The sequence below is a fragment of the Crocuta crocuta genome, unplaced genomic scaffold (genome assembly GCF_008692635.1).
Source record: "Crocuta crocuta isolate KB4526 unplaced genomic scaffold, BGI_CrCroc_1.0 scaffold237, whole genome shotgun sequence".
NCBI classification, from domain to species: Eukaryota; Metazoa; Chordata; class Mammalia; order Carnivora; family Hyaenidae; genus Crocuta; species Crocuta crocuta.
The window spans coordinates 158,140-176,728 of record NW_027531914.1 but is presented as its reverse complement, the minus strand read 5'-3'; the positions used below and the strand labels follow the sequence as shown (position 1 = coordinate 176,728).

General features: G+C 36.5%; 1 protein-coding gene across 2 annotated transcripts in view; it reads left to right on the top strand.

Moving 5' to 3' along the window:
- PRKG2 (protein kinase cGMP-dependent 2) overlaps positions 1–18,589 on the top strand; it is an 89,350-nt gene that overhangs the window by 50,145 nt on the left and 20,616 nt on the right. Inside the window, exons 10-13 of one of the 2 annotated variants that reach the window (XM_077774747.1) lie at positions 791–944; positions 2,895–3,031; positions 5,412–5,501; positions 7,782–7,923. In XM_077774747.1, the coding sequence (XP_077630873.1) occupies positions 791–944; positions 2,895–3,031; positions 5,412–5,501; positions 7,782–7,923 (523 nt within the window). Of the gene's footprint in view, positions 1–790; positions 945–1,848; positions 1,868–2,894; positions 3,032–5,411; positions 5,502–7,781; positions 7,924–18,589 lie in introns of those variants that run through there. The other variant, XM_077774748.1, reaches the window with a different exon arrangement.

Below are 18,589 nucleotides of genomic sequence, written 5' to 3'. Positions count from 1 at the left end.
TTACCAGGTAGTACTAATGAAGCTGGAGTCAAAAGTTCTAGACAACTGACATTTAAAGTACATTGGAGCATTCAGTCAGAACCTCAGAAGTTTTTTGCTTTTGAGTGTTTTTATTTGTTTTTGTTTTCATTTTGTTTTCTTTTCTTTTTCTGGCAAGGAATATATTTGCAGTTTTCATGGCAAAGGCCTTTTGTAATAAGAACAATTTATGAATATATAACCCAGAGCAGTAAACCTTAAAAGAGAAAAATGAGTATTTCCAAATAATGATACTTAGCTATAAAGTAGAGAATGTATTTTTCAGCTTTCACTAAGCAGTTATTCTGGTTCAGCCATGGAACACTTAGAAACCTGACAAAAATAGCAAAACCCAGCAAAGATTCTCAGTGTGGCATTCTCCTGTATGTGTAGCAAAGGGATGGCTCATTGGTTTTATTTCCTCTCATTGACTCTTCAAAAAAAAAAAAAAAAAAACCCAACAGATTTATTGAGATATACTTTAAATTACTATGCAATTCAACTCTTTTTACCTCTCATTGATTTAGTTTGACATTTGTCTATTAATGTGTGTGTGTGTGTGTGTCTGTGTGTGTGTTTTGTTTGTATAGTCTATTGTTTTTCTCTACAGACATAACTGAATCCGATCCTATAGAAGTTGAGCCAGCCTTGGTAGCAACCATGGGCAGTAATTACTGGCAGAAATGATACTGTTGTTAAGAGTGGGATTTAGATGTGGCCTGACCCTGGCCTGCTAAGGGAGCCTATGCAAAGTTTCACTTTTCTTGTGCAGGAGATCCATGTCTAACTGGAAGCTGTCCAAAGCACTCTCTCTGGAGATGATTCAGCTGAAGGAGAAGGTGGCCAGATTTTCCTCATCATCCCCATTCCAGAACCTTGAGATTATCGCAACACTGGGCGTTGGTGGGTTCGGAAGAGTTGAGCTTGTAAGGGGTTTACGTTTCAAGCATCTGAGAGAAGCTTTTTGACTTTTTTTGTTTTATATTCCAGAATATCTTGGAGGAATATATGAATTGTTATCACTATCTTAAATGTTGCTTTGAGCTGAAATTGAGAAAGTAATTTTTCACTCTGTGTGTTGTATAGTAGCATGTCTGTGCTAATAAGCAACTTGTAATAATAATATAGCTCTTATTTCAAGCTTCTTGCATCAAATCCTTTTGTGATTTTTTTTTCTTGATTATAATTTTTGGAGAATGTACCAAGTAAGTATTCCCAGAGGCTATAAAACATTAAGAACGTATTTTCAAGAATGTATTTTCTAACAGCAAAATGTATACACACACACACTTATGACACATTAACTATATACTAAAGAAAAGAAGAATGTGTCCAGGGGAAATGCTGTAGAAATAAAATCTTTAATATTATAGTTTACACAACTCCACTGCCATGTCTATACTTGGCTTTCATCATCCTGTTTTGGGGTTGCTCAAGATATTCCATCAGAAAAGAAGAAAAGAAGATGAATATAAAGGAATATTTAAAGTGCATCCTTCTGCAGTGTTGATCAGGACAGCTGGGGACTTATGGCCTGATCTGGGCTGTATTTTCCACATCACCACCTCTCTGAGCTTTATAACTCGCTTCCAAGGAGTAACAGAGTGGTACTGTCAGATCAAGTGCTCTGAGGAAACTGTAGAATGGAGGTCTGTGACCTTACTGGGTACAGATGGCTCTGAACCCTTGGCAATTACCAAGCCCTTCTTTGCCCAGCAGATTTGTCACGATTCACTGTACATTAACCTCCGGATACCAGGCTGACACCTTCATCTGCTGGATGGCCCTAGACATGAGCAGATCTGAAATGCTGCCAGGAGACCTGGATAGAGCACCTCACACCCAGTCGGTACTTCCTCTCTGATGGGTGAGGGGGAAAGAAACAATTTCTTAATAAGCCAATGAGCATTTGTCATTTTTTTTTTTTTTAATGCCATGTGGAGAGACAAGGGCAATATCCATCTGCAGTAGTGTTTTTCACCAAAGATCCTGGCAAAGGAATTGAATTAACAATGCTGAGATCTATATATTTTTTTTAACGTAGTGAGATGATAGTAATTGAAACAATAATTCCACCGCTGGTTTAATAGTCCTAGGCAGCACTAGCGGCAAATGTGAGCCAAGTATGGAGTGCAGCCATTTCTGTGCAGTTTCATTACTTGTCAAATATAGTCTGCTTATGGAATTTTAAGCCTATCTGGATAAACATCTATATTAATTTTTCTTATTTCCTTTCAAGGGAAAATTTTGTTTGTCCATCTAAAGCGCATACTCCAAAAGAACTTTCTGCACTGATGGAAATGTTCTATCCCCCTGCCATCCGGAGGGTAGTTACTTGCTGGTTGTGGCTGGCAAGCCTTTGAAATGTGGCTAGTGCAACTAAGGAACTAAATTTTTAATTTTAATTAATTTTACATTAAATAACCTCGTGTGACTACTTGCTGTCGTATTGGATAGCACAGATACGGGTTTTGATTTAATATGTTTTGTTTTAAAAATGGAAGAAGTGGATCTTAAGAAAGAACAATTTTTGGCAGTTCTGGTCAACGTTTTTTTAGGTCACACACTCAAAAGTGAATAGATTTCTAAACCTTAAATCTAAGTAGAGTTTTTTTTTTCTTGTGTTAATGCAAAGATTTTAGGACCATGTTCCAGATATGTAATCTCTTTTGGAAATTACAATGTAATTACAATGAAAGGGAAGGGTGTATACCTGACTAAAATAAAACTTAGTTCCCGAGGGATGAGTAGTTGAAGGGTCACATTCTATTTAAATATGAAAGAATTTTAACTCTCACTGGTTACCATGTTTTATATAGATATTACAAATATTTCCTACTAAGTTAGTTTTGAGGGATCTTTCTCTTCTTACATAGGTTAAAGTGAAGAATGAGAATGTGGCTTTTGCTATGAAGTGTATAAGGAAGAAGCACATCGTTGACACTAAGCAACAGGAGCACGTTTACTCAGAAAAGAGGATTCTAGAGGAGTTGTGTTCTCCCTTCATTGTGAAGTAAGTGAGAATTTAGGACTGTAGGTAGGCTCTTTTGAATGTTTTCATGCAAGAGAACAGAAGAGGAAGAAAAAAAACCCACTCTGAATTCTCCATCCCTGTCACAGCCACAACACATAAAACGTTAGAGCTTTGAGGTTTGGAGTCAAGAGTTTAGATATATTTTATTCTTGAGTAAATCTCATGAAAGTGTGTGTGTGTGTGTGTGTGTGTGTGTGTATGTGTGTGTGTGTGTGTGTAAATATAAAATTATTGTGGAATAATTTGAACTGATTATTTATTCTGCATACCTAGTGCAGAATTTAGGAAGCAAAGAATTCATTTGAAACCCTCAGGGGACAAACTGCTGTTGAATTTCTGCAAGGAGTGGCATTTGGGCACATGCAGGCTGCCAAGGAGCTATGGAGCGTGGTCCTAGCAGTGCCTAGATGCGGAAAGATCCATCTCCTAATAGTCACTGTTCTTTCTGTAGTTATGCCCAGAGTTTGGGAAGAGACATGTTATTCTAGGCCACAGCTCTCCTTACTTGTGATTCATGAGTTAGTGGTGTAGGCCACTCAAGATATATTTTCTTACAGGTTCTGGCCTCAGAGTGTAGCTTCAGTGATTCCTGGGTGATGTAAAGGGCCCCTATAATGAACAGAATTTATGTTTTCTGATCAAATGTCTTGGGAAAATCTTCCTGCCTACCCATATCCTCACCCCCATTTTTTTTCAAGATTAAAGAGTTTGAACCCAGGCGATGCTGGCAATAGAGTCATCCAATTATTTTTTAAGTTAACTATGTTCCCAGAATGCACCCCCCCTTTCATCAATAATTCACTAATAAACTATCATGAGCAGCTTTAGGGCATGGATTGGATTTTATTCCTTTTCTCATTTCCAGCTCTTTGCAGAATGCCTGGCATATAATAAGGCAATAATAATATAATAATAAATATTAATGACATTTATTGANTTCCACTCTTCTTTTCAAACTGTATATGTTTTATATATATATAAAATATGTGTAATATATATTTAAAATATTTTTTATTTTTATTTATTTTATTTATTATGTATGCAGATATATAGCATATGTTAAATAATATTTCATTTAATTTATAATCAAATGAATATATATATTCATCTGACCTTTATGATGTGAGGTAAATGTAATGGTTGTCCTCAAGAGGAGTAAGAAAACTGGGTCGCATAGCTAATAAATGGCCAATCAGAGATTCACACCGAGGCATCTTGCATCCAGAGCCCACACTGAACCACTTTATTAGACTGCCTCTGTTGTCTGCACATGATCTGGGCGCTCTGCTTTCACCTACTGTTGAAATATGGTACCCCGCCCAGGACCCACATCAAGAATAGGGCTGTCATTCCTTCACCTTCTGGGAGTGTTGCCAATGGAGAATTCTAGCTCAGTCCTTTCCTGGCCATTGTTCTAAGGTAGAGAAAACCACCTTGCCCAAGACCACACTCTGTCTCCAAGTACATCCTGCATCCAATAATGACAGAACTCTTTGAGGCTGAGGCTTTTGTTGAAACTAGAAACTAGAATAGCCCAGCTCTCCTGCTGCCCCAGTGTGTCTTATCCGTCCCCAACGGATGTTGTTTCCAAGTACACTTCCCACTAACCTTACTGCTTATAGGTTTCTGTCACACAGTTTAGTGTTTGAGACCAGCCAGAGGACATAAGAGACATAAGACGTGGGCATGAAGGCAGCTCGTAAAGGAGACACATGCAGAGGTCTCTGGGCTTCTGGAGGAAAGAAAGGCTGTATTTGGGAGGTGAAATGATGCGCTTGGTCTTGAGGAAGGGATAGCACTATTGCAGTGAAACTGAGACGAAGAAGGTCAGTCCGTGTGGACCCCGCATGGATCCTGGGCGGGATACCATATTTCAGTAGTAGGTGAAAACCGAGTGCCCAGATCATGTGTAGATGGCAGAGGCAGTCTAAAAGTGGTTCTGTGTGGGCCCTGGATGCAAGATGCCTCGGTGTGAATCCCTCATCTGCCATTTATTAGCTATGCGACCCAGTTTTCTTATTGCTCTTGAGGACAACCATTACATTTACCTCGTATCATAAAAGTCTGATGAATATATATATGTATTCATTTGATTATAAATTAATTATATCTTATTTAATATATAATCCAATAAAACTATGTGAAGAAGGGCAGTCGAAAGAAAGGGGTTAACATGTGCAAAACAAGACAGGAAAAAAGATCAAGGAGGATTTGGGAAGAAGTCCCATGAGGCTGTAGGATTTTTGGAATGAGATGAGCACCAGTGTCCCAAATGTTATTGGTGATGTTCTTAAGTAAGTATACAAAACGTTCCAAACTAGATTTTTAATGATAACCATGTTTTTATGTGTCTTCGCAGATTGTATCGCACTTTCAAGGACAATAAGTATGTGTACATGCTTCTGGAGGCCTGCTTAGGAGGGGAGCTGTGGAGTATATTAAGGGACAGGTAATGGAAAAGGATTATAAACAGTAACCTGTGTTCTCACATCTGACCTAAGGGATGGCTTATTCATGTTCATTTAAAGAGATATAAAGTCATTACAAAATCGTTCTCAGAAAATATTATGACTTGATAAAATAGAAATAAGGATATTTTCATGGCTAACATTATAATTGTGCAATAGACAGCCTGTAAGGCAGTCACTGTCATTTCCAGATTAGGGATCAAAGAATCCCAGGCTTCCACAGAGTGTGAGCTCTCCATGATCACATGGTTAGTGTGAGGCAGAGTAGCTATAAACCAAAACGTTATTGATTCCGAATCTCTCCCGGAGACATGAAGAAAGACGGTGGGGAGTGTGAAGCCCCCACTGAAAAGCAGAATGAGACCTCTGTGAAGGTTCAGTTTTACGAAAGGGGTGACTCCTACATAATCGAAACCACAGATATTTATTGAGCACTGCCAACGGGGCAAGGCTTCATCGTGGACAGTGTGGATGTTTTCTAGACAATGTAAACTTCTGTAACCAAAAGGGTAAAAAGTATAAACATTTCCTCTGATAAGGTTTAGATTTTATTTGGAGAGATAATATAACATGCAGTTTTACAACATTCCACTATTTTTTTAAGTTTATTAATTTTGAGAGAGAGAGAGAGAGAGAGAGAGAGCGAGCACATGTAAATGCACAAGTGGGAGAAGGGCAGAGAGAGAGGGAGAGAGAAAATCCCAAGCAGGTTCTGCACTGAGCCCGACGTGGGCCTCCATCTCTTGAAATGCAAGATCAGGACCTGAGCCGAGATTGAAAGTCTGATGCTTAACTGACTGAGCCACCCAAGTGCCCCAAAACATTTTATTATTTAATGTGTAAACTAAATATTACAGAGAAATTGGCAGTTTGTAATTAAATGCCATGTGAGTGGTGTAGATTATAAGCTCAGAGAAGAAAGATAAAAATGTGATGACAGAGGAAAGACTGGAACTAAATTCTAAAGATGAACGAAATCTGGAAAGGTAGTGGGGAAGGTAAACCAATGTAAGGTACGATAGGAAGGTTGAAATAGAATTATGTCTCTTTGTGGATAATTCACAGCAGAATTGGAGTAGGAGGCGAGGCCAGCACAGGGGACGGGAAAGCAGTTTGCATGAGGTTGTGGAGGTTAATGCCAGGCCACACATTTGGACAGTATTGCCTGGGCCGGTGGGTCTCAACCCTGGATTCTTCTTACAATCAGGTGGAGAGCTTTACAAAGTCAAAATGCTGGGCCTTATTGCCAGACGTTATGATTTGCTTCATTTTGGATGAGGTCCAGGAAATGATTTCTAACTGCTTCTCAGGCAATCCCAATGTGCATTCGTGGTAGAGCATTATAGACCTAGGTAATAGGAGACCTTTGAGTATCTGAGATAGATGTGTTTCTGTTAGGAAAGTATTTTTGGATGGAACCCGGAAGCATGCGAAGACTTGTGCATGATACCTACAAAAGCATTTGCATCCTCCATTTCTGCTTCCACAGCCAATCTGTTTAGAAATGGCGGTGGCTGCTATCTGTTAGGCATTGTGTCTGATTCTCAAAACAGACCTTGTTGAGTGAATAGTAAACCCATTTGACAGATCGGGATCTGAGGCTAGAACAGTCACACAAATTGCCGGCGGACACGGTGATGGCGGAAGCTGGAGTCAAAGCCAGTTTCTCTTATTCCAAAGCCACACCTTTCTCTTACTACATGCGGCAAATCATTGCCACATTTTAATAACTCAGTGTGTAAACCCACATACAGTGCTGACATGGGGCAACTCTAATATCACTGAGGTACACTAAACAGGAAAGAGTTATGGCCCCATTTCTACATGGGTTATTGTTACATGCTATACCAATAGGAAATGAAAATGATCACTTGAGTCATTTTTAAGTCAAGCAATAAATTACAGAAGTCTGCTTTAAGCTGCCCATTAAAGTAGGTTGCATTTTCTCCAGAGTTTGCCATAAATGTCTAAAAAAGGCTAATTTTCCTTATGTTTTTATTATTTATGTTCATATATGATTACCAGAAATGATTGTTTGGTTGCAGACATTTTCATTTTAACAAAGTACTACTTCTCACTTACACTGAGGATCCCCCTAAATTTCTTTAGCCTCATTCACTGGCAGTACAAAATGCTGTTTAGTGTTGATGCTCTACAAAACATTTGTATTGTATACATTTACCAAAGCAACAATTGACATGTAGAATAGACAATAAATATGTGTGTCTAGAGTGTTAAGAAGGAAAATGATGTCGTTACAGAGGCAGCTTTGATGAACCCACCTCCAAGTTCTGCGTGGCTTGTGTGACAGAGGCATTTGATTACCTGCACCGACTAGGTATTATCTACAGAGACCTGAAACCAGAAAACTTAATTCTAGATGCTGAGGGTTATCTCAAATTGGTAAGACAAATTCTGTAACTTACAGCCTAGTAAGAGATATTTTCTAAACGCAAAGTTGTGTCGTAATTGCAAATTTCTTTTGACTTGGATACACCAGTTATTTTTACCTTGGGGGAGGTGCCCTGTGACATTGGCACAGTTAACACAGGGAGAGGTGTTACGAGAACATTCTTTTAGGCTTAGGAACTTAATACTTCAACTGTTATTTGTGATTGTTACTAAGGATTCACTTAATAGAATGCCTATGAGTTGGATTTTGTTCATATTTTTGTTTAATAAATTTAAGTAGGTGTTAATACATTCCTGCTACATATAAGGACTGGCTATAAGGAATAAAGCAAGAAAATGATTGTCTTTTTCTTCTGTCCCAAGATAGCCACTATCTGTATAGGGAGAAAAGATACACATATGAATGTTGGTAGGCCTTTTTTTTTTTTTTTTAATCTTTTTAGGTGATTCTAAAGTACAACCAGGGCTGAAAATCATGACACTAGACTCTAGGCTCCTTAGGAACAGACACTTTCCTTGATATCCATCTTTATAATTTTCTCATGTCTAACTAACATGAATCCCCTGGCAGGTCATACTACNCAAACTAAAAAAAAAAAAAAAAAAAAATCTACCAATCACATAAACTGCTTTTGGTGGAAACTGTAAGAGAACTGGGCAGTCCTAAGTGAGGAGAAACCAAGGCACTGCAGACCTCAGGAGGGGGCCCGGTCAGGATGGGGAGCCCAGGCTGAGTTTTCCTGAGTTTATTTTGTCAGTTTGTCGGGAACACGAAACCATCTCTGAATGTAACATTTACAAAGGTATTAGAAGTTTCTCACATCAGAACTTTTATATATCGAAACGGTAGCTACCATTTTATAAGCAATTTAGTATGTTATGTTTAACGAACTGTGCTAAACATTTTGCCATTAATATATTTAACAATTGATGAGATAGGTTTTATCACCCACGTGTTACATAGAGTAATGTGATTTAGCCTATTCCTGTTTAGCCTTAGGAATTAAATTTATTAGGTGTAATTACTAAGTGATTTCTCTCCATAGTAAAGGAGTAAAATAAGTCCTTTCATGTGAAATCTGGTAAATTTCCAAGAAACGTTTTGATCCATTCAAGCTTTATTTTATCTGTGAAAGACAGCTTTGAGAACTGGTGAGGTACTAACACAGGCCTCAATCACTCCTCTTTCCTCACAATTCCTTCATTGGCTATACCTCTTACAGCTATTTAGGGATACCTTTTGGAATATTCTAGAACTAAAGCCATCATGAATTGTGCAGACTATCCATTTGATTCATTCCTTTTTTTTTTTCCATAGCTTTTTTTTTTTTTTTAAATTGGGTAGCATATTAGTTATTCACAGACATGGAGGTCAATAAATATTTCTTCTGTTAACCATTATCCATCTAGTTAACTCATTTGCCAACTAGTAAAATGAAGAATGATAACTAAAGCCTTTAGTGATTAAATTTTCAATATTTTCTGGCTATATATCAAACTGAATGTACTGAAATTCTCTTACTACCAAATGTCTCAAAATAGTGGATAAAACATGAAAAGCAGTACTACGTGCATGGCTGACTTCATAAGACAGCACTGGGTTCCCCTGAGGTGGGAACCAAGCTTGAGCAGGAGTATAGCACAGAACACAAACAAGGAAGCGGCTGTCTTGTGGGCCCCCAGCAGTCCGAGATGACCTAGAGATTTGACTTCAGTAACTGCAGTTTTCGAGAACGGCAGGCCAGGTTTTGGACTTGCGCAGTGTGGGAAGTTGAATCAGAGAACATTTGTAAGAGCCAGGAATCACACAGATTATACTCTCAGAAAAATCGAAAACAAGAAAACTAAAGATTTAATTTATAAAGACAGAGTACATGCAAGAAAACTTGTTTTTCTCATTATTGAGCATTTGATAGAGGAACAGAAGAGTCCCCTTTAAGAATTCTTGGCTATAGGCTCATCTTCATGGAGGTTGGGTGCTCAGTATTCAAAGATGGAAAAATCTGTGCAAGAATTTGAAAATGGATTCATGTTGGTAGCTTTTTAAGAATCTGTGGACATTCTTTCCAGGTGAATGGAATCTTAACTCAGGATACAAAGAATTCCCAGAGATAAAGTCCCAGAGAACATGAGCTCACATTAAAAAAATAAATGAATACATAAAACAAAAAATATATATGAGGGAAAAAAGTACCATGAGCATTCTTTGACAGACATATAAGTGCCTTGTATATTGGAGTAATCAGACACAGAATTTAAAATTAATGCATCTAATGCCTTTTAAAACATGAGAGAGAGAATGGCAAGTGAGTAAGGAGCAGAGAAATAAATCTAACAGGTTTATAAAAAAAAAACTAATAAACTATTATGGATTTAAGAATATAATAATTAAAATTATATATTCAGGGAAGTTTCATTAATGGTGGAGTTGCTTGCATTGGACTAAGCTTCTTGCTGAGATTAATTATAATATATGTGTAAAAATGTGTGGAGGACAGCAACAAAAAGCAAACATTCAGACCTTGAAAAAAGGGAGCTATGCTGGCTGAAAAAATCCACGTTGCTACACCTGTTTATAGCTGTTCATTTCAAGACACACTTCATTGTATAAGGCATGAGAGATGAACCTTTAGTTAGCATCATTCCTAACAGTGAAATAGTGAACAGTTTTCCATTAGATTAAGAACAAGGTAAGAATATTTCTCTTACACTTTTTTACAACATTATAACAGAGGTCTTAGTAAATGTCATAAACCAAGAAAAAGAAATGAAAGGCCAAAGATGAGTAAGGAAGAAATTGCCCATCTTTATTTTCAGACAACATGATTTTATGTGGAAAAGCCTAAAGAATCTACCAAAAAAGTACTAGAAATATTAAGCATGATTACCAGTACAAAGTCAATAGATAAATAAAATTTAAGTCAATTAAGTCAATATATTAAGTCAATTATATAAATAAAAACTCTAATATACTAACTTCAAAATTTTATAAATGAAATACAAATACAACTTATAATAACATAAAAATTATAAAATTGAATACATTTAATGAATAAAAACGTGTAAGACCTCCACATTGAAAACTACTAACTATTGCTGAGAGAAAAAACATAACTAAATGGTAAGGTATACTATGTTCATATATTGGATAACTCAATATTTAAAAAGATGTCCATTCTCTCCAAACTGATTACAAATTCAAAGCCATTGTAATATAAATTGGAGTTGGTGTGTTTTTAGAAACTGAGGTATTTACTTTAAACTTTACATAGAAACACAGAGTTTAGAAAAATTAATAACCACTTTGAAAAAAGAACAAAATTGAAGAATTTATAATATCTGATACTATAAAGCTACAGTAATCAAGGCAGTGTCATGATACAAGATAGACAGATAGCCTCATCTAACAGAATAAAGCCCAGAAATAAACATATATAGTCAGCTGATTTTTAGCAAAAAGGGAAAAGCCAGGCTTCTCAACAGACAATGCTGAAACAACTGGATATGTGCAAAATAAAAATGAACCTGACTTCCACTTAACACAATGTAGAAAAATTAATTCAAAATAGATCAGAGACCTATAAAGCATCCAAAAGTAAGCACACAATAATATCTTCACAACATGGGGTAGGCACAGGTTTCTTAGACTACAAATAATAATAGTCTTAAAAATGTCAGGCTGCTATAATAAAAATTCATAGACTGGATGACTTAAATAACAGGCATTTATTTCTTATAGTTTTAAAGGTTGGGAAGTCCAAGATCAAAGTGCTGGCAGATTTGATATCTGACTGGTCAGGGACCCCTTCTAGACTGATAGAAAGCTGACTTCTCATTCCTTCAATGAAAGAGAGAAAGAGAGAGGGAGAGACACACACAAACAGGTCACGGGGGTGGGTGGCTCTCTTCTTATAAGGGCCCTAATTGCATCATGAAGGTTTGACCCTCATGACTTGATTACCTCCTAAAGGCCTTACCTCCAAATACCACCATATTGGAGATTAGGGTTTCAAAATGCAAATTTTGGGGAGACACAAACATGCAGTCTAATAATTGGATTTCATCAAAATTAAAATCTTCTCATAATTAAAAGACACTAAAAAATGAGTAGGCATGACGTACACTGCAAGAAAATATTTGCAATACATATTTATATGACAGAGGACTTGATTATATTGGGAAATGCATAAATAACTCCTATAGCTAAGAAATAAAAAGACAACCCAATTTAAAACATGTTTACTTATTTTTGAGAGAGAGAGAGAGAGGGGGAGAGAGAGAGAGAGAGAGAGAGAGAGAGAGAGAGGAGAGAATCCCAAGAAGGCTCTACACCATCAGCACAGAGCCTGAAATGGGGCTTGAACTCACAAACTGTGAGATCTATGACCTGAGCTGAAATCAAGAGTCCATTGCATAACCGACCAAGCCACCCAGGTGCCCTGAGACAACCTAATTTAAAAAAAAAAAAAGGTCGAAGATCTTGAAAAATTACGTCAGAAAAGAAGACATGGAAATGCAAATTAAAACCAAAAAGAAGAACCATTTCATATGCACTAAAATGACTATAATTTAAAAGATTGACACAAGTGTTGGTGAGAACTTTCTCTCAAATTTCTAGTGGAGAAAGAATTGTAAACTGAATAATAATTTGTCAGTTTTATACAGAGTCAAACATACACCTTATCTCTGACAAAAAATTTGACTTCTGGGTAGAGCCTTCACTCCTTGGTATTTATCTAAGAAAACTAAAATCAAGTCTTCAAAAATCTTGGGCAAGAATGTTCCTAACAGCTTTGTTTCTAGGAGTCCCCAAGTCAGAAACAGCCAAAGTGTCTGTAACCAATTAAATGTATAAACCATTCAGCAATGGACTGCGGCTCAGCAATATAAAGGAATGAATTACAGTAAGCAACATTGTGAATGAATTTTAAAAACTATGTTGACCTAAGGAAGTCAGATACAAAAGAATATCTTCTGTATGATTACATTTATTGATATTCTAGAATAGATGGTAGAAATAAATACAATGGTTGCTTCTGGGAGAGGCATTTGGCTGGAAAGGGGCATCTTTCTGACCTAATGGATGTCTATATCTTGACTGTATGGTAGTTGTGGTAACATGTGTAATATACATCAAAATTCAATGAACTTATGCCAAAAATCTATGCATATATGTTATTGTTTGTAAATTATACATTAATTTGAAAAATGTAACACGTTAGTATCAGATGATTAACAAATAAAGAGAAAACGAGTTCACTGAAAGAAAAATTTAAATAATTTACACAGAATGTGACATAGAGACACAAAAAAGATGAAAAATAAGAGAACACAATGAGAAGTTCTTAAAATTTTAAACTGGAGTCCAAGATAAATATAGAAAGTGAGGGAAAGCAGTATTTAAAGAAACAATGGCTGAGAACTTGTCAGAAATTATAAAAAACAGTAATCATTGGGTAAAGGCACCCCAACAAATTCCATTTGGGACAAATTGTATTTGCTGTAGCTCCTATCTTTGTGTAACAAAACACTCCAAAATGTGATGGCTTAAAATCACAAGAATCATTTATCATCTCTCATAGGTCGTATGGGTCAGAATTTGGAGAGTGGTTCAGCTGGGTGGTTCTGACCTGAGGTCTCATGAATTTTCAGTCAAATGGTGGCTGGGGCTTCAGTCAGCTGGAAGCTTGTGTAGAGCTTGACCAGGGCATCCAAATCCAAGGTGACTGACTCATATGGCTGGGAAATATGGTTGGGAAATTGAGGCTGGCTGTCAGTTGGGGCCAGTGGGGCTTCTTTATAGGTTGGCTGTCTTCATGGTGTGGCAGCTGGCTTCCTTCAGAATGAGTCATCCAAGGAAAAGTGACCATGCCTTTTAAGACTTACTCTCAGAATCACATCTTGGCACTTCCACTATATTCTGTTGGTCCCACTGGGCCAGCCCTCATTAACTGTGAGATTTATTGTGGGAGGGGACAACAAAAACAAAGAGAAAGTATTAAAAGCTATCAGAAAAGACAGTTTACATATAAAGTAGTAAAAATTAGGGTTTCTGTTGACAATGGCAACAAGAGAATCCAGGACACAGTGGAATAGTATTTTCAAACTTCTGACAGAAAATAACTGATAAACTCGAATTGTAAGTCCAGGGAAACTATCTTTCAAAAGGGTGAAATAAGGGCATTTTCAATCAAAGATGAAGGGTGCTTACCATCTTCATACAAAGGATGTGATTAAGGGAAATGAAAAGTGATCCCTGTTAAAGGGTCTGAGATGTCACATTAGAAAGATGGTAAATATGTTAAATCTTTTAAAATTATGGTGTAGAGTAATACTTCTCATTCTGCTATAAACTATTGAAAATGAGGAAATGCTAAATAACTGAACAACAGCAGCATGAAAACTGAGTGTAGGTGTAATTGGAATTAAAGTAGGAGAAAATGTCAGTCATTTTAAAAGAAGGCAGTAAGAGAGAAACAGGAAACCCAGGAAATAATCCAAGAGAAAGCACAAAAACTGAGAGTAGAAAGAAATCTAATATGTGTAGCCAGCTCTCCAGATAAAAAATAAAGATTGTCAAATAGATTTAAAAAATAAAAATCCGTTCCATGATGTTTACAGGAGACAGACCTGAAAAATGAGGATATAGAAAGCTGGAAGTTAAAAGGATAGAGAAATTATGTCTGGAAAATAGTCAACAAATTTAAATGCAGGTTTCACTATTAGGAAAGAAGTAGTCCTAGAGATAAAAAGAGTTACCCTTTGATGGCGAAAGGTTCATTTTGCCAAGATGATATGAAAATCTTGATCTTTTATTTGCCCACTAAAATGCTTCAAAAATAAACAGAATTTGAAAGAACTGATAAACAGAATTGAACAACTGTAGGAAATTTTAATATACCTCTCAGAAACTGATGGAACATTCAGACCAAAAATCATTAAAGCTTTAGAAGATGTGCACAGCACAATTAATAAACTTGATATAAGAGGCTTATAGGATATTGTTCCCAAGAGTTGAAGAATATGAATTAATGAAATTTGATTATGCACTAGGCCATTCAGCAAGTTTGAGCAAATATGAAAAATAGAAATTAGGTTGTCAGCTGGCAGCCCAGCTGAGCTGTTTCACTGAGGGTTCCTGAGGGGATTGCAGTAGAGGTGGGGGTGGTTGACGTGCCTGGTGACAGCACAGCAAGAATGCACATCTGGGTGATGGATACTAGGCAGTCTAGCCTTGGACATCAAATACTCATTGTAAGGCTGACCTTGGGCTCATTCTAAATGGTGTTTTTCATCTTCCTACATCATTTCTTGGCAATATCTGTAAGGGATCAGCTGCCTAAGGACAGCAAGGAAAGAATGGTCTCTTATTTTTTTCCAGCAAAGCACAACCAGTGAAAGCCTGGAAAAAAAGACCCAGGTAAGAGAAAGGTCTGGGTTTCGGAAGTCTCTCTAGAGGATGTAGAGATGTGCCTTTCTGTGATTGACTGCAGAGGATGAATTTGTAGGATGTGAAGGATGAAGACTTCATTCTACTCTTCTTCAAGAAGAAGAGACGGGCTTCCACCTGAGATTGCCAGCCAGATTTGTTCCCAAATGAATCCTACCTGGTCCCCGAGCTGCCTCTCAGTAAAAACACTGAGAGGAGATTATGGATTAGCCGATATTACTGAAAGAACATGAAGACTCTCACATCACCATCTCTGACCCATCCATCCAATAATTTCCTGAATCTTTCTCTACTTTCAAGGCCAAGGAAAGCTGATGAAGGCAATATGGTTAAGGGTCTTTCTTCTGGTTATTGTGAATGAATCAAGAATTTAAAGAAAAACCTACCTTGTTCTCAGCCCAAGCAGAATGAATGTGGCAGTCATCCTTTTTGGGTTTGCTCAGGAGAAAACTTGGTAGTAATCCTTAAACATTCTATATGGTCATGTTATTAAGTCGTGTTATTAACTCATGTTATTAACTCATCACTCATCAATAAATGTTATATATGATTGTGCTGTTAACTCATGTCGGTAATACTTCTCATGTGGTAATAGAGCCACTTAATCTTCTAGTGAGTATTATATAGAAAAATACAATGTAGAGCATATTACATGTTGATATTATTGCCTTCTTCTTTATGACCTATCTTCCCCTCTATGCTAAGAGCCCATGAGGACAGAAACTTGTGCTCTGGTGCCGACTGCCAGACTTAGCACATTGCTTGGCATATAGGAATGAAAGAAAGATCCCAAAATAGGAGCATAAAGGTGTTTGTTCACTCATGTCAATGTATTTAAGTTAGAAATTAACAAACAAAAACCAGGAAGAAACCACCAAAAAAAATCATAATTCATCTCACTGAAATTTTAAGGATATTTCAAAACAACTCAAGGATCAGTGAAGATGACATTTTAATGAATATTATAAAACAGAGTTGCACGATACTACATATCAACGCATGTGGGTTGCAACTAAAATGATAGAGTTATATTTATAGTCTTAAATGTTCCAACTAGGAAACAAGAAAGGCTAAAAATTAATGAGCTCAGCATTCAACTTAAGAAGATGGAAATGAGAAAAACCAAAAAAAAAAAAGCAAAGAAAAAAAGGAAAAAATAAAGTTAAGCGTATGAATTAATAAAATATGAAATAAAAGGGATACAGAACCAAGGATGATGTTTTGAAAAGACTAATAAAATTAACAAACTGGAAGTATTGATCAAAAGAAAACAGAAGAGGTAAAGAAAAATACGAGTATGAATGAACATAATTTCAGTTAAAGCATAGATTTATGTGATTTAGAAAGTATTTGGGCAACTTTACTACTATATATGAAATATGTAGTTATTTATGTAAATGCGGTGTATATGTGAATAGTTGGATTCTGGTGAGAGTTCTTTCTGACTTGCAGATGGCTGTCTTCTCACTGTGTCCTCACATGGCAGAGAGAGAGACCATCTTTCTTATGTCTCTTTTCATTAGGGCACTAATCCCATTCATAATGACTGGTCTAATTTGTCCCGTAATTACCTCCCAAAAGCCCCACCTCCAAATATCATTATACTGGGGATTAGAGCTTCTACATAGGAGTTTTTTAGAGACCCAGACATTCAGTTTATAGCACTCCACATGCAGAGAATTCATTCAAGGACTTATAATTCTGATCATATGTGAATTCTTTCAGAAATCAGTAAGAGATAATTTCCGTCTTATTCTGTGAGGCTAGTGTCAACTTGGTTCTCCGAAGGAAACTCATAGGGAAGGCAAATTAATGTCCCATCTAGGCATCTAGCTCATAAATTTAGTGTAAAAATCATAAGTAAAATATTAACAAACTGCATACAAACTATAACAAGACATCATAACAAAATTGGATATATCTCAGGAATTCAAGCATAGTTTAACATTTAAAAATTTTACCAAAGGGGCACTTGGTGGCTCAGTTGGTTAAGTATCCAACTCTGGCTCAGGTCATGATCTCATGGTTCGTGAGTTCGAGTCCTGCATTGGGGTCTGTGCTGACAGCTCAGAGCTTGGTGCTTTGGATTTTGTGTCTCCCTCTCTCTCTGCCCCTTCCCCGCCCCGCCATCTCTCAAAAACAAGAAAACATTAAATTTTTTTTTAAATTCTGTTAAACCAAACCACCATTTTAATAGATTAAAAAAGAAAAATGACGGTATAATCACCTCAATAGACGCAGAGAAAATTTTGGCATGTTTCTACATTCATCTATGATAAAATCTTAGCCACTAGGAATAGAAATAAATTGTATTAACCCAATGAAAGATATGTGACAAAAATTTGGAGCAAACACTGTACATAATGGTGAAACACCAGAAGTATGCTTTTAAAAGTCAGTGAAATAAGCACTTCTATATTTTGCTGGAGGTTCTAACTCAAGGCAGGGAGATATAAATAAAATGGAAAGATTGAGACATAAACAACAAAACCCATTTTCTTATGTGATAGGATTATGTAGAAATCCAGAATGTAACAATAAATCATTAAAATTAAGTAAAGAGTTTAGTATGATGCTGATATAAGATTAGTAATATAAGAACTAAGTGTATTTTTAATTGATAAATTATAGTTTTTAATTGGTAAAGTCATTTATCATAGTTGAAGAAAGGTATTTAAAAATACCATTTTTAAAAAGCATACAAATATATATATTTTACATAATAGAAATGAAAATATAAGTCTAGGACTAAGTCTAACAAAAATGTGTAAGATCTTTATTGAGAAATTTAGGTGAATTTATAGAAAGACATTCAAATTTGTGAATTAATAGGCTCATTCCCTTTCTTCTGGGCACAAAGCTAGACAAGATGCCCCATCCTTCCTTGTGGCCAAGTCTGGCCCTGGGGCACATTTCCAGCTAGTGAAGTGTGAACTGACATGCTATGTACCATTATCAGACCCCAGCTGATAGCGATCCCTACACATCATCTTGATGCAGTCTTTATGACTTGCAGCCAACAAATACTGAGATTTGAAGTGGGCAGAGCCATAACATGGTAAGAGCCTGTGTCCCTGTCCCACTGCTTGGAGATCCCCCTACTGCTCAAGAAAACTCATTATGAAAAGAGGAATAAATTAATGTAGAGCTTTAAGCTTTTGTACTTTTTAGATATGTTTGCTACAGTAGCTATAGCATTAATTACTG